Below are 19,500 nucleotides of genomic sequence, written 5' to 3' on the forward strand. Positions count from 1 at the left end.
CTGCCCGGAACACCATCCAGGGCCTTGAAAAGCAAGTCCTATGGCGACATGGCACCCCAGAAAGAATTGAGTCAGACAACGGGACTCATTTCCGAAACACCCTCATAGACACCTGGGCCAAAGAGCACGGCATTGAGTGGGTCTATCACATCCCCTACCATGCAACAGCCTCCAGGAAAATCGAACGATACAATGGACTGCTAAAGACTACACTGAGGGCAATGGGTGGTGGGACATTCAAGCATTGGGATACACATTTAGCAAAAGCCACCTGGTTAGTCAACACCAGGGGGTCTGTTAATCGAGCTGGCCCTGCCCAATTAAGACTCTTACGTACTGTAGATGGAGATAAAGTCCCTGTCCTGCATATGAGAAATATGCTGGGGAAGACAGTCTGTGTTACTCCTGCCTCTGGCAAGGGAAAACCCATCCGTGGGATTGCTTTTGCTCAAGGACCTGGGTGCACTTGGTGGGTGATGCGAAAGGATGGGCAAGTCCGGTGTGTACCTCAAGGGGATTTGATTTTGGGTGAAAATAGCCAATGAACTGAATTTTATGATGTCAATTGTTATATGATGTTGTATATCATTATTTCTATGGTTGCTATCAATGGTATAGCAGTGAAAATCACCCAGATTAACGAAGAATGAACTAATTCTGATGAAACCGAGCAAAGTGCAACGATGATAGAACTGAACGAGTGCAGCAGTACTGAAATGAGAACTGGCTTCAGGATGCAACAGCCCAACACCACACACCATCCTTCTGGCCCTGAAAGACTGTTATGACAGATGGAGCCCAAAGTTGTGGACTAAAAGAACTCAATGGACATTTGTATATATTTATGTATATATATGTATGTATATGTATTATATGTATATATATGTATGTATATGTATTATACATGTATATATATATAAAAGATAGTGGTGATTAATTGAAATGTATCGAAAAATGTGAGACCTAAGCACGACGTAAATGGTATGGAATAAGGGGTGGATACTGTCCTGGTTTCTGCTGGGATAGGGTTAAATTTCTTCCTAGTGCTGTGTTTTGGATTTAGTATGAGGAGAATGTTGATAACACACTGATGTTTTCAGTTGTTGCTAAGTGCCCTCCTAGTCCAAGGACAGCTCCTGTGCCTACTGACTGAGCTAGGTACACAAGATGGGAGGGAACATAATCAGGACAGCCAGCCCAGCTGGCCGATGGGGTATTCCATACCATGTGATGTCATGCTCAGTATATGAAGGGTAGGCGTGATCCAGGAAGTACCGATTGCTACTCGGTTATCGGTCAGCGCGGGTGGTGAGCAATTGCATTGTGCATCACTCATTTTGTATATTTTATCATTATCATTATTATTTTCCCTTTTTCTGTTCTATTAAACTGTCTTTATCTCAACCCACGAGTTTTTCTCACTCTTACCCTTCCGATTCTCTCCCCGTCCCATTGGGGGGGCGGGGGGAGTGAGTGAGTGGCTGCGTGGTATTTGGCTGCCTGCCAGGTTAAACCACGACAGGTGATCGCACTAAAAGGATAGATGTGGATGTCTCGATGATGTAGCATATTTAAGATGCTATTTCCTTGTTTGCAGTCACATGAAATATTATCAGTACTCTTGTAGTTCAAACAAACATCTGAAAAAGATACCATCCATCATCAATTTCAATGAAGGTGTACTACAGAGGACATTCACAAGTCTTTCTTTAAAATTCTGTTATTTTTACATGTTTCTAAAATTGGAAAAAAACATACAGAAGAAAAATTCTTAAATAAATGTATTTATTATTGTTGGATTTTTTAATGCAGAAATACTGTTATTTCAAGTATAGGCTTACAATCCTGTTTCATTGTTCTTTATGCCAAAACAAGAGACAAGAACACCCTGGTTAACTGCATTTTGATCAGGAGAGTCAAACTGTGGTTTCAGATATTTCTGCACAAATCTCACTGACAGCAGGATCAATTATATTTGTACATGAAGTGAGAATCTGCCCCAAAAAACCACTAGAAAGATTAAGAACTCTTGCTATCTTAACACCCTTTTACACAGAAAAGCCACTTGCATACATGGAGAAAATATATATTCAGGATACAAAGACCAAGTTCTCAAAATCCATGTCACTTTGATTGCTACAACACTAAAATGCAAATTAGTCTTTTAATATGGACAATCAGTTGTGACACAAACAGAAACAGCTCTTCCCCCATTCCATAGTTTTAACTACACATAACTCAGTGAATACAATTTTCAGAACAGATCTCTGTTTCACCTGTCTTTTGTTTTAAGAAGTTAAAAGCTTAGTTCTTTATCAATGGTTATGAAGCAATTTTTTATCCTTTCATATTTTATGTGAGTTCAAATACCAAAACAGTGCTCTCATTTATTTCCAAGAATGCCTTGTGATTAACTGGTGCAGCTCAGAGCAGGATATGGATAATGCTGAAAACAACTACTGAAAAATATGCTTTTATGCTGAAAACAATTACTTCTCTTAACTGCAACCTCTTTAGCATGGAATAAGGCAAGCATCAAGGGACATGTGGGCAATAGGAAATTGTTCTGTAGTTGTTAGTAGCATCTTCTTTCTTCCTTTGTACTATTAACAAAAGCTAATGTTAAAGCAGTTATGAAGAGCCAAACAGATTCTCTACTTCCATTTTAATGATAGGATTTGCCTAACTAAATGTTATGCTCTGAAAGTGAAATTCACATTTCACGACTCAAAGTTTCAGCCTCTGGACCTACAGCTGGAGTTCTGTCTAAATGCAACAGAGGTCTCAAAACAAAACCATCTCTTAGTTCTAGAGGTTGCCTCACTCAGGGACACCCAACCTGAGCCAGGTCCTAGAGGAATGATCCGCTCACCATCCTGAAATACCGAGGCTGAGTCGGGCGCCAGTTATCAACGAGGGGGAGGTCAGGTTCATTCTCGGCATTCTTGGACAGGCTGCGGAGCTTCGCCATCTGCAGGAGAGCAAAAATCGAAGTGTCCTGATGGAAGTCCTCTGGGATCAAATCCACAGTCCAACAATTAAACCAAGGAGGCTGGCCCAGCCTCAGAAGCTGGGGAGAAAGTCTCCGTCAAAGTTGTGAAGATGTCCTTCACCCCATCACCAAAAGAACTGTACTCATGTTCTTTTCCTAGCAGTAATATTCTTAGAAATAGCCAAGACAGAAAAAAAAAGGTCCTATCTGAACAGGATTGTGAAAAGTACTGTCATTTACGTACTGTCTACAGAACTCTGTACAGCTGCAGAAACTGTGGGAAGTCCTCGGAAAATGCGAATAGAATAGCCTATGCCCTAACAAACCTCTCCTACTCTAACCCTGCCTTAGTGTCTGATTGGTAAGAAGCTTCTGGAATTGCAAGGTGTTAAGGCTAAATTAGAAACTAATTGTTTATTTCCGTGGTGGGTCTGTAGCAGAGGACATATTCTGCTCCAGTGACACAAAAATGTCCGTTATTAATAACAGGAATGTAAATCTGGATAATGACTTGGTCAAGGTTTAAAATGGTTTGTAAACAGGGTCTGCAGCTTGACTCTCCTTGGCCATTTTTTTTTTAACCAAGGTATGTTTTTTTTGAGGGATGCCGTAAGAAGAGTTCTGCCAATACTCTTCAAAACTGTATAATGCTCTCCCTCTGCTGCTTTCTGATTTTCAAAGGATGCAACACATATACCCACTTACAGATACATTATGTTCATTTGTTGTCACTGCCATGCACAACATTACACAGAAAGCGTTATCAGCTGTGATTCAGACACTTGACACCTCCCTGTTTGAATGGCTTACCATGAAAAGGATGTACACATTTCCCCATGTGTACACTTGAAAATGTAGCCCCATGCATGGCACACATCAACTTTACTTCAATACGCTGATGTATCTACCTTTTATGGTACAGAGTTCAAGTCCAATAGAAGCAGAACTTCTGTCTAGGCTGCAAAAGCTGGCTTCACTGTGACTATACTCATTCCAGTTTAGGACTGAGTTAGCTCAGGCATCTCAACGTTGCTCTTCACTACGTGGCTCAGAAAAGCCAGCTATCTCAGTTTGCCTGAAAAATGATGAGGTCATATTTATAACCAGTATAATATGCATCAGCTGGATTATTAATCTGAAATTAAATTTCAGATTTCAGATGAAGAATAGTTTGTATGGGAACAGTAGGAGATGAAAACAGTTCATCAGTTTTGTTAATACTGATAAAGGACTATTGGAGAAGAGATTGTTGGGGTTTATTATTATTTGTGGAAGATCTGCCCTAATCAGTAAAAGAAAAAAGCATATATTCAGGCTATAGCTACATAAAGGTGAAAAAATTAGCCTGCAATTGGATAGAGTTATTCCACAGTTAAATTCCTACCCTTTCATTAAAAGTAATCTGAGCAGCTAGGCCACCCACTCTACATCTCACAGGGGTTTCTGGTGAATTGATTTTTCCTGCAGAGTACTGATTCACAGTGACTGCACTTATCCTTGTGGCTAATATACTACTACTATCTGGCTGCAAAAGCATCCAAGCGATCCACTGTAAATGCACACACACTTAAAATAATTACTATTAATGAGGCTGCCATGGTAGTACACTGTCTAGGATTAGAAATAATTGGTAACACAATCCTCTTTTATGAATACATTATTTAGACTGCAGGCACTCTGGAGTGAGGAAAGTCTTTCTATTGTATTTGTATACGCTGCCAATTCTGCCTGAAAAGCAGTTGTCTCAGGATAAGAGCCAATGTCCCATCTGTATGTAGTAATTACCTTTTTACCTAAAATGCTCCATTTTTTCTACAGTAGGGCCAGTTAGAGAACAATCTGTATGTTTCCCAAACTCACTAACTTCAGATAAAAAGGCCATGACCAAAATACAGCAGGGATCAAAAAGTCTTTTCATGAACCTGGATCAATGAGATGATTAGTTATTCCTTTAAAAACGTATTTTAAATCAGAGATGCTCAGTAATGACTACACTTTTCCCAACAAAATCTGTAGTTGATCTTCTGTAATATAAACCTCTAAGCAGATTTATTTTGTGAAAACCAGTCAGACCATATCTGTATTTTTCACACAAGTGTCAGCTTCAAAATAGCCCACATATTTTAATTTTCGGATGGGCAAGAAAACAGGAAGCAGATCAATTCAATAAGCTGTGAAAATTAAGCTGTAAGTTATATGAATACATTACCATATTTCATCTCTTGCCAGCTAAGGTTCCCATCACACCTGAGTTCTATTCTTTAAAAGATAAAGAGCCACATAAATACAAAGTACTAGAAAATAGATTTTTTTTATGATACATGCACATCAATCAATAGAATGAAGCACCGTATCACCTTGAGAACCTAAAATGAAAAGTTATGTGTCTACATATAATATCTACAAAATATGTCAGTCACTTGATTAATGTTCATGCTCTTACTATCCTGTAGTCTTGAAATTTGTGATATCGTATCATTATAATCTGCTAAGTAGAGGAATAATCTCAGATGAGAAAACTGACTTGTGTGGTACAAGTAGAATCATAGGCTGAAACGTGATGAAAAACGGCATTCAAATTTCTATAAATGGGATTGAGGGGGAATAAGAATTAACAAGAAATATTTCATTATGGTAAGTGACCAGAGAAGGCTTTCAAACTAACAAGAAATTATAATTATCTGATGCTGCTCCTGTTTGTGAAAATTTAGCTGGTATACCTTCCAGAAACATGGGTATCAAGCACCTGATACAATACTGCCACAATTTTCTTGGTTACGTGATGCCATCTAGAATATGGGGCAGACAGAATCACCAATCCCATTAAATTTGTATTCTGATAAAAGATGTTTTTGAAAGAAGCATGCTATAAGAGACACATTTAGAAAATAAAACGTTCAAAAAGTTGGAAAGGCTCAGCTGCATTACGTTGGACCACTGGACTCCTGCTTCATTCAGTGTGCAAGGTAGTTAGGGTATCTAACTGTTCCACTGCATTTCATTGCAGATGGTCACTTTTTCATAGCAGCTTTATTTCATAATTTGTCCAGTGATTACCCTCAAACATTCATCATGATAAGCAATGAACACTTTACGTGAGGAAGCTTGAGACCGTAAAAATGGTTGAAAAAATCCTGCATAATCAAAGTTGTTGGTGCAAACCTAACATAAGCTTTAGCTAAATGTGTCAATGTTCTGATTTAAATGGTTGCAGGAAAATGCAAGTTAATGGCTTGAGCTTTCCTACCTTGGCTCTTGGTGTAATACAGTGTTTTGAGCTCTTTGCAAAATAAAAGGTATGAGCCACATCCAGCTCCACCCTCTCCTACTAGCAAGAGTTAATATCTTGGGAACACAGGGACTGAGAAACAAAAAGAGAACTACTCTTTTCTTTAGTTGATGTCACAAGAGGTCTCTTGCCCACAGGAACAAGAACTCTCATATATAGTAACTGCTGCTTGCTGTCAGTCACACTCCAAACTGCTATGAAGTCTTACCATCTATACTGTGTTATGATTTTACTGATTTATAAAGCTTTCTGATGTCTGTGGATTTGAATCACCATGATGTCTGACGTGGGCTAGGAAACAATGAGCTGTTCCAAGTAGAGAAGGTCATCATCTCTGCTCAATTAGTTAATGTAGGAGTCATACACAGACAGATAAAAAGATGTGTCTAATAGGTTGATTGGACATATTAGGCTGTAGACTGCAGTCCTTTGAAGATTTTTACAGGTTCCCTATGGAGTCCCAAGATAGTTTCTAAGGCATTCAGTTCTTCACTGTCCTTTTAATCATGCAATTTCATAAGCATTTTCCTTGTCAAAAGAATAATATCAGGTTATGGCATGTAACTAAAAAGAAGTGGGTAAAACACTACCTATTTGAAGTTTACCTGGTCTGAGCTGACTATGATAGGCTCTCTAAGAACAATCCAGGTGACGCACTCTTCGCAAGGTGGAGTAGTGAAAGACCCATGGTATGTCCAGTAGTCATGAGATTTAGGGAAAAGAATTGAAGGATCGAAGTTTGGAAAAGGAGCTTCTTTCCCCTTTAAAAAAAAACACAACAAAACCAAAGAGAAAACTCTTCAACAGCTCTAGTCAAGATGAGGTAAAGATGCAGCTCTGGTATTTTAAGAAACAGAGAGTGACTCACATACTTCAAAGGTATGAACTAAGGAAACTAAGCACACATCTATACAGGACATAATGATGCAGTGTAAAGATAAGTGGACTGAATGACCCTCACAGATGGGCCCAGAGAAGCATGACACAACATCCAACTCCATGATCCTGCTTCTTCTACCTAAGCTAACTCATGTGAAGTTGCGTCCAGTACCAATGTGCTTCACTCATTTCTGTGCAGAAATCCTCTTCCTTCTGGCCTCCTCTCTTACGGAAATTCTGCCTATCTATTGAATATTGGATTAGGTCACCATATAATGAAGTGAGACAGGTACTCTAGATTTATAATATTTTTGCTAATAACAAACAAGACAGCCTATGAAATGTGAGATTCTTATCACTTAATGTTATCTGGGACACAGGTGTCTAGTCAGTGGCATTTCCAGAGGTCCATTAGGCAACCTATTTCAAGACTGAATGGACCAATTTCCAAAGGTGTCTTTCTTTTGTCACTGACCACTGAAGAGTAAGACTCCATGCCTAATTCTTAGGTGAGTAAAGTTTGGCGAGATGACTCTCATTTTCACAAAATTGTAAGGCCCACTAAAGCCAAAGAAGGCTCATATGTAAATGGGGGAAAGGACTTTTCTTGTTAAAGAAAAGCCACCCATGGTTTTATTCACAAGTATATTCCGGCAATGTTGCAGAGCAGAATTTGAAAACTAAAGTCATGCCTCTTGGTTTTTTTTTTTGTCCTGAGAATTTGCAGCAATCTTCCTATAATGGAAAGCCCAATTGTTACCTTTGTTTTGATAGCATTTATTTCTTCAAGAATTCTCTTCATCTCCGGTTTGGGAGTTTTCCCTACCTGTAAAGAAGAAAGCATAAGCTAACCAAAGAGATCTGCTCGACCAGTTTTCTTCTTTCTCCTATTTTTTATACGTGCATCTAAATATATAACAACTATAAAATTACAATGCATTAACCCAACCTATCACCCCTACCAGCTTAGTAAGCTATGTCTTCTGTCTGTACCCTCTGTTTGTACCCCAACAGAAATTATGATCCAAATGAGGAAATTATATTAGTACAGAAACTCAGCATCATGGGTAATTTCACAATTCAGCTATTCCCGTTGACATTGAATTTTAGCCTAACAAAGATAAACAACTCTTCAGACTCAAGTACAGAATTCAGGAAAAAACTCATTCTAGTTTAAAAACCAGATTTCATGGTCAGTTCTACTGTTTGCAATTGTGGATCTCAACACAAACATCCACCTTTCTATCTCTAGTGAATACTAATTAAACAAGAGAGAGCAAAGGCCGATATTTCAGGCTAAGACTGCAGACCCCAAAAGGATTTTAAAAAAGGATGAGTTACATGTATTGTCTGTGAGTTAGTTTTGCCTGGGAGAAAGTACATGAAAAGCCTAGGAGCGGTATCTGTCCTTGAAATCAGTCCATGATTAGCACAGAAGACAGCTGACTACTATTGGTCAGAGGGCCACTACTGACATCGTGTCCCCAAAGCAGGGGCAAATACATCTGGATTTACAGCTTCCACCAGCCACACAGTGACACAACAGCTGCTGGGACAAGTGTGTGTAGTATTGGATACCATTTGAAATAACATGACTCACGCTCTATAACTTGAAAAGCATGCATTACTGAAAGTCAAGCCCTCCAATGTGGTATGATCCCTAGAAAATATATTCAGAGGGTTTTGCTTTTTTAACCCTCTAAGAATAGAAAACGCTATAGTAGAAGTACAAAGAAGGGTTGCATGCTGCTACTTACTTGCAAAAATACGGCCAAAACAGCTATTCCATCAGTTCTTCTCACAGCATCAAGGTAATTACTGTATTTGGGATTCCAGTGTAACAAATGTAGCTGGAAACAAAGAAAACATGTAAAAAAAATCCATTATTGAATAGCAAGCTATCAGAGGGTGAATTTAGAGTTCTTCATATACACGAGAGAGTTTGGGGCAACAAAAATGATGATTAGGCCTTCCAAAAAGAAAAAGGAAAAAAGGGACAGCAATTCATATGTGAGTTATATCAGCTATATATTTCCATTTAAATGACTATTTGCTTTAAAATAATACTATACTTTCAGAATACTGTTTTAGTAAGTTTGCATTGCTTCTCATTCAGTCTTGCTGTCGTATGTTTCAAACCACGTTGGTTTGAGAACACGGAAACTTTTGTTTCACATAGTATTTTTCTTTTCTTATGCTGTGAGAATTACTTCATCCTGATTCACATATATAAGAAGCGATGGGAGTAAGAATAAAATGTCACAGATAAATAAAGAACTCCTTGAAAAGCAAACAAATGACAAACAAATGACAAATTTTGTCCCACCTGAATGATAATGACAAATGTTATTTCACACCTTATTTTAAAGTAAAAAGTGGTGAACCTTACCTCTCCTGCATATCTCACTCCATCCACAACATGCTCAGAGCCATGATTGTCAGACGAACCCCAATGAAAGTGAAGCTGACGCAGCCTGTAGACTCCTGAAAGCGGCCCACCTCTCAGCACTGCAAGTGATAATCTGCAACAGCATTAGACTCACGTATCTGCCAATTCTTTTAAAAGAAATAGATATATATTTAAAATATTTACATACATATTTACATATTTATTGTACAGATGCTCTACGTTCTGAGAATACTGAGTACCTCTTGGAAATCTGCACTGATTTCAGCAGCACTTCAGGCAACCATCTTCAGCTATATGCTCTTACAGGCAGATTAAAATTATTCGTGTCTAGGCTTCCATTATAGTCAATAGAGATCTATTGATCTTCTCTATCAATAGAGAAGGTGCATCTAGCACCTTCTGGGATATTCCAAAGACACCTGGACAGGACTGGAAAATGTGATACAAGATCTGTAGAAGAACTGCACTTTTCTAAAGCAGTATCTGGAGACAAGGTGAAATACATTAGGTTATCAAAAATGGCATGAGATGCCTATGTTTGGGTAACTGAAGTAAGCTCCTAATCAGAACAGTCACGCCTCTAGAGTAATTCTGCTTGCCTTAAGGTAGACACTCAACAGATGGAGACCTGAATAGCTCTCTGGACTCCATTGATTAAATGTGACTCCATCTCTGTTGACTAGAATGGGAGTTTAGAGACATAACCCACCTACTTTTAAAAGCCCACATAAGACACCTAAATTTAGATGTCTTAATCTCCCCCTGAATTCCATCTAATAGGTACCTATATCAAAGCACACAAAAATAGCCATGATTAAGATAAACTACTGAAGTGCTAGATGATAAACAAATTCCCACAAAACACTACAAACTGTCTCTCTTACTGCAGGCTATGACTTATTTGTTTTAAAAGCTATGAAATTACCGATGCTGCTTCTGCTACAATGGATGCTTCCTCTGGCTATGGAAGAGGAGAAAGAAAACAGCAAATGAGCCAGAAAAGCAATCACTGAGAATACAAGCTATTTTCCTAAAGAAAAGTTCAGCCTGTGATGAACAGTATTCTAAATAATCTTAACATTTTTACACTATATATCAAATGAAGGTGGTGTATTTGAAAGGACGTCACAATAAAAAGGGAAGAACTTCTTCAACATTCACCAAATACTAATTAATATTAAATTCTCATTCACTTTATTTGGAGATAGAAGTTATAGCATTCCTATAAACCATTCAGCAGTTCTCAAGAACAGGTCTTTATATGCTAGAGAAAAACATCCTTAGATCTGAAAGGGAATGAAATCCACAATCATCTCAAGAAATAAAGTACTAAGAATATTCTTTATTGAACATTAAGAGCAAGCTGTTATTCTCAGCAAATTCCTTTTACTTATTCCCACAGACATTCAGTACTGTGGCCGATGCAGACATGGTAACAGTAGTAGCTGACAATGCCATCAATTCTCCATTAAAATAGATCTGTAAGACCAAATAATCCAGTTTAAGGTAAAAACGTGACATTATTTCCACTGATGAGCCATCAGTGGACATTTTCAATTGGGCATTAGGTGAAGCTCTGCATCACCTCGTGCCAACACATTCCTGCTTCACTCACCTATAAATAGACGGCAGCTTTTACTTAGCACACTTTAAGCAGACAGAATGATGCAAAGACTAAGATGCCTATAAGCCAACATCTCCTGTAGGACAAAAAGGTGTTTTCTTTCTTTTAATTGCAAGTGTGTCGTATAAAACATAGAAATACATGAAATGACACGGCAAGAAAATGAAATATCCCTATGTCACTAAATGAAATTTCCCTATGCTTTAAAAAAGGTAAAGTAAACAAAACAGTTACAAGAATGAAGTTCTCCAATATCTAAAACATGAAAAATCCCAGATGATGTCTACATAGCTCAAAGTTAGTAAAAGAAATATTCTTTTTTTTTAAACATGTGGCTTGGAATCTAAATTCCAAAGGTATATTTATCCTCTTGGGGGTTTTTTTTCAGAAAATACTAACACAAATAAATACACACCCATATAACAGTTAGAAAAAGAATATGACGTAAGAGTTTATAAAAGAAACTACGGTATCTTTAAATTGCTTTTCAGTGGTGTTGAAATATACTTTTATTTTTATATATTTACATATTTATATGTAACAGGGAATTATTCTAACAATTATTACACAGGAAATGTTCACCTTAAATACCTGAGACTCCCAGTTTTAAGGCTGCGACAGCTGTTTTCCTACCACAAAACACTTACAAAAGGATGCTTTTCTAGAAGGCCCCATGACTCACTCTGAGCTTCTACCTATGACACTGCATGAAACGAAAAGCAAGAGCTTTAAAAAAAGGAGCCTGCAGGCTCACCCCCCGATATACGGGCAGCCAGCTTTTCTCTTAGTCCTCTAAAATACTGTGTAATCCTTTTCACATGGCTAGCTGAATGGCTGGACTTACTTCTGAATATTGGAAACGTGGCATTTCTGTTCCTGTTTCTGCTCTACAGGATGTAACAGGATGGCCACGGCAGACTTACCAAAATGTAACTCCATCAAACATGCTGTCATTAAAATAACATAGCCCAGCTGCAGGAATATACAAACCAGCCCAGGAAGACAAGGGAGAAAAGTATTCACTCCTTTTTGGTGCCTTACCATTGCAAACTCTCATCCCATTGCTCAGTGACTGACTCTTTTTATATGGGTTCGCATATCACCCTCCACCAGTGCCTGATACCAGACATAAAAATGTCATGTCAGTCTGAAGCGCTCGCTCAAATTCCGAGTCCCCCCATCCACACTGAAGAACGGTCTCTCACAGAGCAATCCTACGTGGATGCACACATGGACGTCAGTTCCAGTAGAAAAGCTCACCTTTTATTTGATCTGTCATAAACTGAGCAGCACGAGACAGAACTGGCTAATAAAAGAATGGGGTTTTTCCACTCTCAATGTAATCGCTGAGGCAGATGTTTGCCCCAGAGAGGGCAAGTGTTGCACAGAACGATGTGACTAAGGTGAGAAAAAACTCTCTATCTCATTCTGCATGTTTACACAGCAAAATGAAGGTGTGATGCAGTTTGAGTGGAGATGGCTGCTCCACTCACTTTACCTTAGTTAGCAGGGTGTCCTTATGAACAGAAATGCGACAAGGTTTTGAAATAAGTGCATCCACTTGCTGAGCAGCTTAGGTAGGGGTCTGGTTGTTAATCCGCGCTCATGTCAAACTGCGCTAATTGGCAAAGTTATGCCTACGCAAATGCCTTCCCTGTTTGCTATGAAGGCATACCGTGAAAGTCAGGTGGAAAAACGCAAGGAGCAGACTCATGAGGCGACTTAGGTTTATAAACATGAGAAGAAATAACTGTTATTACAAGATCAGCTGTAAGATCCTCGCATCCTGCCAAATCCATAAAATGAACTGGTAAACCACAGTGAAATTAAATTAGTAAGGTATTACTGCATGACAATTGAAAAAGACACATTACCTTTGTTATGCTGCTTTATAACAGAATCTAACAGTGCAGCATAAAAAACACAGCTTTTTAATGTCACTGCCACATTTTAGATGTTATAAAAAAGCCTCTGCTCAAAAGAGGATCTCTGTACTGCAACGGTCTGGCTAACTGCAGGGATAAAATGTGTTTCCTGGAAGCTTTTGGAATTGAAATTTCAGTTCTCACTGAAATTTGTTTTAAGCAAGCACTGAATAGATATGCAGAAGAATTACTTTTGTTTGTATTTGAACTTTGTACTCTTACAGGGACACATTGGGGAAGAGAAGTGTCTGACAGAAGTCTATCAGCATGCCACCCACCCTCACCTGCACAGCAACACACCTTTTCCAGTTTTGTGCCTCTTGATCACAGCCTGTTCATCAGTGAGCTCCCAAATCATCTTTGTGATCTACAGTAGGGCTGAAATCCCCATCTCCAGGGGCAGAAAACTGACAGGCCACTGCGCAACTGTAGCCTCAGCAGGCCCTTGACTGTTCAAGTATTTTTACCTCTAACAATGGAAGTTCAAAGTTAACAGAAACTCAACTCCTAAATTCCCCGTACCCAAGCTCTGCAGTGCTCATATTAACACTCAGTACCGTCACGCAGACACTACAAATGATAGATATGCTAAACACTGAAGGAAGAATTTAACTTTGCTGCCTTTTGTGGTATATGGTATAGCCATCGAGTGGTATGTACCACAGCTACACAAGCACTGGGATTTATTTGTGCTGTTCTTGGAATGGCTACTGGCTTGTTTCGGTGTAAATTCAGTACACAAAATGTTGCGTAACTTTTTGCAGGAATCAACCAAAACTTGAGTGTCTATGGACAGACTTCCCCCAGTTTTAATTAAAGTTACTGGGTTTTGTCCTCATTGTTTTAGAACCAGTCCACAAATAAATATTTATTCACCAAAAATTGATAATCAAAATCTCATTTGCAAAGATAAATGAGATTTCCCACAAAGTGGTACTCTAGGAAATGCTGTCCACAAGCACTAGTCATGCTAAAAGAGACCGATATCAACAAGCTCTCACTACTTACAGTAACTGCCTTTTTAAATTTTTTTTGCATCATCCACTTCCAAAGGCACACATTCCTTTATACAAAATTGAAAGATTCTGCAAACAGCATCTAGGTAACCTTGTAAGAAAGTGTGCCTGCACTGAGGTACTCCAAGCTCTTAAATGTCATCCATCAGAAAGTCAGTAAAAGGAGAAGTAGGAATCTGTTTGGCCGATGAACTTCCATAGAAAGTGCCAAGGAGATAACAAAAGCCACAGACAAAGTGAGAAGATGAAAGAAGGCATCCATTTGACATAGCCTTAAGCACAGCTCCCTAGCTGCTGTGTCTGGATTCCAGTACAAGGCTTATGTATCTTTACTGTTTACTAAATGATTGAACACCTTGATGTAACCATGTAACCATAAAGAAAGCCAAAGAGTCATTAATTGTAAGGAAGTTACAAGCTAGATATCTCACACAGCATCATGGCAATGGTCCCACCAGTTAGGTGCTCTCAGGACACTTCTCTGGCATGATATTTTTCGAATTTTAAAAGCAAATGGACTCTGCTAGTAGAAATAAGATTGCAGCCCTAATTCAAAACAAAGCCAGAGTCACTGCTGGATCTAAAAGAGTATCTCAGTTGCCATTCAGGCCAAAAAACATAGCAGTGCTAGGCTGCCAAAGTACTCAAGTTCTGGTGTGGGTTTTATTGGACACAGCTACCTAGGAGGTTTTGATTTCAGCTCCCAGTTCTTTCCTGCATTTTGAGACTTCAGCCTCCTCCTGCAATGATTTTACGGTGCTTAAGGTCCTTCTTCCACATAGGTATGGTAAGATGGGCAACTGAGTCCACAATCCATTAACATGTATGGTAAGTAATGGTCATGGAGGTCTTCTCATATGCCACTGCTCCTAAAGCAAGTATCTGTCATCAAAGCCTTCAATTGCATAGCAGATTCTTAAAGTCAATCAGACTTTATAAATGGCTAATATAAATTCTCCAGTTCTTTCCACTAGACTAATCCAAAGATAACAGTAATAAGGCCTTTTTCAACATAATATGTGAATTACATTGGATGGCACTTTCCCCAGAAGATTCTCTCTAATCATTTAAGAAACTGTCCCAACGGTGAATATTCAAAGCATTCCTGGCAGAGAAGACACAATGGAAGTAAAACTTGGAGACATCCAAAGAAATTCGTTTTATCACTCACCTTGGCAATTTATTCGGCAATCTAATGAAAATCTAGATAGAACTACAGATATGGGTACGACCACTCTATCTGAAAAAGTCAAGAAAATAAAGGAAGCCCCTAGTTTTCTGGTTAACTCAGAAATAATTCAGATAGATAGACAGAGTGATTGATTGATAGACAGACAGATAGATAGATAGATAGAATGTCTTTGTTCCAAAGGAATAAAAGCTTCATTCCTATACGATTGCTACGGTTGGACACGATGATCTTAGAGGTCTTTTCCAACCTGTATGATTCTATGATGATTCTATATGCATATATTATGCAGCTGGTGGTTCCTTTACACAAAAAATAAGTCACCGTACATATCCTAAAAAACTTAAAACATGCTCAAGTCAGTAGGAGTATGCACAGTGGAATTCTTCCTGCAATTAGCATTACATTAGAGAAGGAACACCACCCACAGACTCTGCAGGCAATGGTATAACAAAGGAGACATAACAATAAACACTCAATGTTTCTTGCCTTCAAAGAGTTGAGAAATACACCTACTTTTTTTCCAGTGAGTCACTTTTTATTTCTGAGATCAGAACACAACAGTTACTGAGCAGTTCATCTGAAAAAAAATTCAGAACATTCCGAAACCTTCTGCTCTTTCTGGCCACAGTGTTGCATCCATGCTGTAGATTGCTGTGCCTGGATACACCCTCCCGTGCAAAATCTGGGTAATTATAACAATAATTGACATTTATGCAGAAGATGCAACCACTGAGCTATTTGATGCTGTTCCAACAAATACAAGAAATGGTAAAAAATGGTAAGTAATGGTTACGGAGGTGTTCTCATATGCCACAGCTACATCTCTTTACTGATGTATCATATCATCTGATATCAATAATATATTTATTCAAATAACATTGAAGATTCCCACTTTGCTAGAAAAGTAATCAAACTCTTGACGACATAGTCATTTGTGAGTTTTGATAGTGTATTAACTAGTCCGTCTTACATACATTTTGATCCTCAGTTTTCATGAAACCCAAGTCACTCATTAAAAATCCATTAAATTAAATCCATGCCCAGAGATATTTAAGATCAATCAACCTATTAGTAAAATTCCTCCTAGTAATTACAGCTGTCAATCCTAGTTATATTGTAATAGAAATTGCAACTTTTAATGCAGTTAAGAAATAAGTCTGTACACTGTGAAAGACAGACTTTTCAATATTTTACTGAAATGGACATTTCTTTCTCCTTTTCTTATTATCCCATGTACTATAAATAATAACACAATTCTGTTGACCTTGATACAAGAATAAAGAGTGAGGTATGCATTTGAGTTTTCCTTTTTATCGCAGTACTAAAGCAATTTCATGCTTCTTTCAGTAATGTTTTTTCCTTTGAAATATAGCCAACAGTATTAACATGAAACGTCAGTGGTTCTGCCAATATAAACTAAATATTTCTAGCACCTGTTAAACAGAACAGACATCTCTTCAAAATATATAACCCACTAACTCTTAAAAGCTATGCATTATATATGCAGCATATTGTATGTTGTCATAACTATGAGTGGATAAAAGACTTTGGACATTAAAGCTGAAACACTGGAACTTCTTAGCCCTATAATCCTCATTAAGACAAAATCTCATGAATGCCAAAGGGAGTTTTAACTGATTAAGTACCGTGACTTTGTGGCAACATCTGGTTCATTACTTCATTTATCAGAAATTACATGGGTACAGTTTTCAAATATTGTAACTTCAGCCATATGCACAGTTAAAGATGTTCTGCTGGGCATCTCAAATAGCTTGAATGGAATTCAGTCCTCATAGATAAAGCCTGGACTCTTTGCTCCTGGAAAGCAACACAACTGCAATGGCTTTTGCAAGCTCAGAAATTTACCTTACACCTTAATTCACCCTGCACCAAGCTTCTTTGCAGCTCTCTCCATTCCCTAGGATTTTACCTATGGACTTTAAAAGTAGTCCCAGGCCTTTCCCACCAGTTGTGCAGGGCACTGGAGTCACAGAAACCTGTACGTCACACACAGGCAGTACACAGAGACCTTCTGTCAGCCATGAGCATTCAGAGCACACTCTGTCTTCCAAGCAACTTGAGAAATAGTCATTGATATATAATGACAGCTTGAGGTGAAAACAAAACTAACCTGATCTATCGAAAGAATCGTCAAATACAACTCTGCAGGTTTTCCCATTATTGAGGATGGTCTTAGCTGCACCAGGATCATAACTAGCAAACCATGGTAGTAGGGAGTGATCGTAATGCACTTCTTTGTTATTGATTTCAATAGGTGACTGATGGCGTCCTTTAGCAATCGGGTAATTTTTGTGCCACTGATCTGGTCCTAGAAAAAAATACATAGAAATATCATTAAAACCTTTTCCAGCTAGGTATGAATTATACCTGTGTTACAATAAACGCAAGCTTGGCTTTGCTTAGCTACAGAACATCAATTAAATGTATTAATAAGTAGGTTACTAATCACCTGGTTGTTAGTCATGCCCTGTCAAGAGTTTCACTGTATAAAAAGCAATTAGATTATTCTAGCTGGAATACTGGATACTGCAAGTCATTCAACTGAAGCTAAATTCTCATAGCAATCTCAGGACTTTACCTATTAGGAGACTGACACTAGGAAGGAAACTAGAGGTGTATACTCCAAGTCCAGCAGTGGCTAGAAACATGATGGGATATACCCAAATGATTCAAATGTGGCACCATGTACCCATCTGGAGAGAGAAAAGGCCACTGACACCTGAAGAAGAAGACAGGAATTTGAAATGTGGATTTAATTATCATCACGGTTTTATCAAGACCTTCATGTGGAAAACGCCTGACCGAGGCCGTGCTGTCCTCCCTGCAGCAGAGGCAGGCCACCCGCGTTCCCAACCTCTGCAGGCAGGAGGGATCGTGGCTGCCCTGCAGACCGGCACTGCTCTTCCCGCATCAAGGCTAGCCTAAAGCTGGATTTTAAAGCTATGTCAAATTTTAAGTTACGGTAACAGTAGGACAACTGACTTTATTTAACTTAGGGACCTGTGCTAAGGTCTCTTACTTCTCTTCCTCTCCTTCCACCAGCTTCGCCTCTTCCACACCTGCGAGTGACGACCAACCGGCCACGCCGCGCCGCCGCTGTGCAGACACAGACCCAGGCCCGCCCGGAGCCCACATTCCCCCTCCACGCACGCTCACGAAGTGGGGCCGCCCGCACTGCCTGCGTTTTGCTCCCAGAGCCGCTGCCTGCAGGGGCGGCGGCCGCAGAGGAGCCGGGCCGGGCCGCGGCCCCGCGCCCCCACTCACCGTTGTCGCTGTCGTAGCCCCACGGGTAGTAGTTGGGGTTGATCATGGTGCCGCTGCCGCGCCCCGGTGCCGCGCCTCAGCCTGTCCCGGCGGCTCTGGCAGGACGGTGGCCTCGTCTCACGGTGCCTTTTTATAGACTCCCGCCAACTCCATGCCCTTCCCCGCCGCGGCGGGCCGGGAAAGACAGCGGGGCCCCGGCCGCCGGGGGCGGGGGAGCCGCGCTGCCTCGCACCGCCCGCCCGCCCGCCGCCGCCGCCCCGCCGCTCCTGCTCTGAGGCGGCCCCGCCACCGGCCTGCCGCCCCCAGCCCCCTCCGGCCGCCGGGTCCCGGGCGATTCTCCTGAGAGCTGCCGCAGGGGACGGAGGTCGAGGGGGTCCCGCTGTGTGTGGGGTGCAGCGGGTGATCGCGGCGTGGGGCAGCGCGGGGGACCCGGCGTGGCTCCCCAGCTGTCCTGGCGTCGGGGGGCTGCGGGGAAAGGAGGCCAGCCGCGGCGGTGCTGGGAAGGCCTGGTGAGGGGAAAGGGGCTGCTGCTGCCTGCCTCGACGCCGAGTAAATGGGAGTACAGGAAAGCACGAATGTCCATAACTAGGTACAGGCAATGTAGGAGTCTTTTTCAGATTCAAATAAGGTATGTATTCCTACACACAGAGACAGACATGCACATAAACCAGGAAGCTTAGCCTGGCTGGCTTCTGAAATTAAATTTACAGTTACAGGCAGGCTGGTTGGGCTTTTTATGGTTGTTTGTAGAAAGCCTGTTTGCCTTAAGTCCGCATCAGGTTGGGAGAGGCCGGGTCCCTCCCGAGGAGATCGCGCTGGTGGTGTGTTTCCCACTGGATGTGTGGCATAACCCAGATCTGGAGGTCAGGGACGAGGGGATGAGTCCAA

The 19,500-nt window shown here is 40.2% G+C and overlaps 1 protein-coding gene across 1 annotated transcript; it reads right to left on the minus strand.

Annotated features, from left to right (window-relative positions):
* Positions 1-1,773: 1,773 nt before the first annotated feature.
* Positions 1,774-18,658, minus strand: LOC142078675 (carbonic anhydrase 3-like). The gene is made up of 7 exons (XM_075141577.1): positions 18,613-18,658; positions 17,459-17,656; positions 9,550-9,668; positions 8,918-9,010; positions 7,921-7,986; positions 6,887-7,042; positions 1,774-2,971 (listed from the first exon to the last, which is right to left on the minus strand). The coding sequence occupies exons 1-7, from the start codon at positions 18,656-18,658 to the stop codon at positions 2,852-2,854; spliced, it is 798 nt and encodes a 265-aa protein (XP_074997678.1). The 3' UTR covers positions 1,774-2,851.
* Between the last annotated feature and the right edge of the window lie 842 nt (positions 18,659-19,500).

Source organism: Calonectris borealis, chromosome 2, assembly GCF_964195595.1.
Source record: "Calonectris borealis chromosome 2, bCalBor7.hap1.2, whole genome shotgun sequence".
In the NCBI taxonomy this organism is placed as follows: Eukaryota; Metazoa; Chordata; class Aves; order Procellariiformes; family Procellariidae; genus Calonectris; species Calonectris borealis.